The sequence below is a fragment of the Nicotiana tabacum genome, chromosome 3 (assembly GCF_000715075.1).
Source record: "Nicotiana tabacum cultivar K326 chromosome 3, ASM71507v2, whole genome shotgun sequence".
Classification (NCBI taxonomy): Eukaryota; Viridiplantae; Streptophyta; class Magnoliopsida; order Solanales; family Solanaceae; genus Nicotiana; species Nicotiana tabacum.
This window is the reverse complement of record NC_134082.1, coordinates 43,616,125-43,620,112: the sequence shown is the minus strand read 5'-3', so window position 1 is coordinate 43,620,112 and position 3,988 is coordinate 43,616,125. Positions and strand designations below refer to the sequence as shown.

Sequence of the window (3,988 nt, the reverse complement as noted above, 5' to 3'; positions counted from 1 at the left end):
AACTTTCACGCTTTGTGTTTTCCCAAATTCCTTACATATTTGTACTAAACCCTGCTGGAAGACGGACCTTCTGCAAACTTAGTCGATTTTGTCGAATCTTATGCACCTCACTTTCCATCTTGACTTTGAAACAACTATTTTCACCCATAATTATCCTAATGGGACTTCACATGTCCAAAATATAACCTTACTACTCCTTTAACTCATTCATACCTAAGCCAAATTTACGGGGTGTTACATTATCTCCCCCTTGGAATCATTCATCCTCGAATGATGATCCTGGTTGCAACTACGACTATCTATGGACATTAAACGGGTGTGATGGAGATATGCGAATAATAAAGTATCATGAATACATGTATATCAACTGAACGAGCACATGATCACTAAATACTAAGCGGAGTAAATACTGAAGGACATCGACATTATAATATAAGGCCTGAATGGAAAGGTTAATTACCTTCCACATTTTCCTTTTGCTCTTCAAAGAGATGGGGATATCTAGACTTCATGTCCTCTTTGGCTTCCCATGTAGCCTCTTCAACCTTTTGATTCCTCCAAAGCACTTTTACTGAAGCAATTTCCTTAGTTTTGAGCTTGCGGATTTGATGATCAAGAATAGCCACTAGAATTTCTTCGTAAGACAGGCTATCATTAACCCCTATAATCTCTGTAGGAACCATAAATGACGGGTCTCCCATGAATTTCTTCAACATGGACACATGAAACACTGGGTGTACAACAACTAGTTCTTGTGGCAATTCTAACTCATAAGCCACCTGTCTGATCCTTCGCAGGATTCTAAATGGACCAATATAGCGGGGACTAAGCTTCCCCTTCTTCCCAAATCTCATAACGCCTTTCATGGGCGATACTTTCAGAAACATCCAATCATTAACTTGGAACTCTAAGTCTCTACGCCGCACGTCCGAATAGGACTTTTGGCGACTTTGAGCCATCTTTAAATGCCTTTGTATCAAGTTGACTTTCTCCATAGCATGATAGACCAAATCGGGTCCTAACAACTCCGCTTCTCCAACTTCGAACCAACCAATTGGTAATCTACACCTTTGCCCATACAGAGCTTCACAATGTGCCATCTTGATACTAGAGTGATAGCTGTTACTATAAGCAAACTCAATGAGAGGTAGATGATCGTCCCAATTACCTTTAAAATCGATAACACACACCCTTAACATATCCTTAAGAGTCTGAATGGTGTGTTTTGCCTGGCCATCTATCTGAGGATGAAAAGTAGTGCTGAGGTTCACCCTTGTGCCCAATCCCTTCTGAAAGGATTTCCAAAAGTTCACTATGAATTGGGCACCACGATCTGAGATAATGGACAAAGGAATCTGATGCAATCGGACAATTTCTTTGATATACTACTTGGCATAATCCTCGGTCGAATCTGTAGTCTTCACTGGCAAGAAGTGAGCTGACTTAGTAAGTCGGTCTACAATCACCCAAATCGAATCATGCTTCCGAAACGAGCGAGGTAGACCTGTTATGAAGTCCATGTTTATCATCTCCCATTTCCAAATGGGAATTTCTATATTCTAAGTTAAACCGCCAAGTCTCTGGTGTTTGACTTTCACCTGCTGACAATTTAAACACTTAGCCACAAAATCTACTATATTCTTTTTCATATCGTTCCACTAATAAACCTCCTTAAGATCATGATACATCTTTATGGAACCTGGGTAAATAGAATACCTAGAATTGTAGGCTTTTGACATAATTCGCTCTCTGAGCCCATCTACATCTGGAATGCATAGTCTGCCTCTATACCTCAAAGTACCATCATCTCCCCCTTGTTCAAAAGTCGTAGTCTTGTGTTTGTGAATTCCCTCCTTCAGCTGCAATAAGTAGGGATCACTAAATTGTTTTTCCTTCACTTCGGCTACTAAGGAGGATTCAGCCCTGTTCTAGAGAACAATGCCACCATCTTCGGAGTCCAAAAGTCGAACTCCTAGATTTGCTAAACGGTGGACTTCCTTCATCATAGTTCGTTTATCTACCTCAATATGAGCTAAGCTTCCCATAGAACGCTGACTGAGAGCATCAGCTACAACATTTGCTTTCCCCTGATGATAGAGGATATCAACATCATAATCTTTAGGTAATTCGAGCCACCTTCTCTAACGTAGATTTAATTCTCTTTGCTTGAAGATGTACTAGAGACTCTTGTGATCTGTAAAAATGTCAACATGCACCCCATACGTATAATGGCTCCAGATCTTAAGCGCAAACACCACAGCTGCTAATTCAAGATCATGAGTCAGATAATTCTTCTCGTGAGCCTTGAGTTGTCTCAATGCGTAGGCTATGACTTTACCGTGCTGCATTAATACACACCCAAGACCAACCCCTGAAGCATTCGGTTCCTTCCGATAGTGACAGGACTACAGCTGAAGTCAACCTCTTCTTTAACTCCTCAAAACTTTTCTCGCATTCATCCGACCATTGAAACTTGACTTTCTTCTGAGTTAATCTAGTCAAAAGGGACAAGATAGAAGAAAATCCCTCTACGAAATGCCTATAATAGCCTGCTAGACCCAAGAAACTTCTTATATCAGATATTGAGGTGGGTCTAGGCCAATTCTTCACTGCCTCTATTTTTTGAAAGCCCACCTTCACGCCTTCCCCTGAGATGACATGGCCCAAAATGCTACTGATTTCAACCAGAATTCACACTTAGAAAATTTTGCATATAGCTTGTGATCCTGTAGCGTCTGCAACACAATTTTGAGATGTTCTGCATGGTCAGTCTCGCTACGAGAATAAATCAAGATGTCATCAATAAACACGATAACGAACAAATCAAGATAAGGCTTAAAGACCCTTTTCATAAGATCCATGAAAGCTGCTGGTGCATTCGTTAAACCAAATGACATTACCAAAAATTTGAAATGCCCATATCGAATCCTGAAAGTTGTTTTTGGAATATCAACTTCCTTAACCTTCAACTGATGGTATACCGATCTAAGGTCGATCTTGGAATAACACTGGGTACCCTAAAGTTGATTGAATAAATCATCTATTCTGGGAAGAGGGTACTTGTTCTTGATGGTGACTTTATTCAACTGACGATAGTCAATGCACATACGCAAAAACCCATCCTTCTTTCGGACAAACAAGACCGGTGCGCCCCAAAGGTGAGATACTTGGCCTTATAAATCCCTTATCTAGAAGATATTTCAACTGGACTTTTAACTCTTTCAACTCTCCTGGAGCCATTCTATAAGGCGGGAGAGATATTGACTTAGTGCCTGAAAGTAGATCAATTCCAAAGTCAATCTCTCTATCAGGAGGGATTCCAGGGAGATCTTCGGGAAACACTTCCGGGAACTCATTTATAATTAGTACCGATGGGAGAGTGGGAATGTGAGCATCTGCATCCTTAACTCGAACCAGGTGATAGATATATCCTTTGGAGATCATCTTTCTGGCTTTAAGATAGGAAATAAACCTACCCCTAGGTGTTACTACATCATCCTTCCATTATAAGACTGGTTCACCGGGAAATTCAAAACTTACTATTTTGGTTCTACAACCCACCGTGGCATAACAGGACTCTAACCAATCTATGCACATGATCATATCGAAGTCTACCATCTCCAATTCTACTAAGTCTGCTATAGTAAGACGATGATACACTTTGACTGGACATCCCCAATCCTTGCTATAACTGATTCTCCAACTGGAGTGGACACTTCAAAGGGTTCACACAACTTTTCTGGTTTTATCCCAAATTTCTTAGTAATATGTAGGGTTACATAAGATAGGGTGGATCCCAGATCTATAGGAGCATAGACATCAAAAGTGAATATTGTTAGCATACCTGTGACAATATCTCCACGAGCCTCTGTATCCTGACGGCCTGCCAGTGCATACAAGCGGTTTCGACCACTGCCTGCATTACTAGACTTTGCTGCACCGCGCCCTTGTTGGGCCTGAGAGTTATGAAGGGGCTGCTGAATTAGTG

The 3,988-nt window shown here is 40.9% G+C and overlaps 1 protein-coding gene across 1 annotated transcript; it reads right to left on the bottom strand.

The window, feature by feature from the left end:
* Window positions 1-452: 452 nt before the first annotated feature.
* Window positions 453-3,922, bottom strand: LOC142176166 (uncharacterized). Its single transcript, XM_075243250.1, has 6 exons — window positions 3,845-3,922; window positions 2,217-2,342; window positions 1,938-2,087; window positions 1,668-1,859; window positions 660-1,289; window positions 453-545 (listed from the first exon to the last, which is right to left on the bottom strand). Exons 1-6 carry the CDS (start codon window positions 3,920-3,922, stop codon window positions 453-455), a joined length of 1,269 nt encoding a protein of 422 aa, XP_075099351.1.
* Between the last annotated feature and the right edge of the window lie 66 nt (window positions 3,923-3,988).

What these genes read in the sequence shown, in the direction of transcription:
- LOC142176166 (XM_075243250.1), bottom strand. Translation starts at nt 3,922, where the DNA reads ATGCAGGCAGTGGTCGAAACCGCTTGTATGCACTGGCAGGCCGTCAGG. An exon ending in TCGTGGAGATATTGTCACAG is followed by an intron (nt 2,343 to 3,844) that starts GTATGCTAACAA and finishes GTATTAATGCAG; the next exon opens with CACGGTAAAGTCATAGCCTA. An exon ending in GGAGCCATTATACGTATGGG is followed by an intron (nt 2,088 to 2,216) that starts GTGCATGTTGAC and finishes CTCTATCATCAG; the next exon opens with GGGAAAGCAAATGTTGTAGC.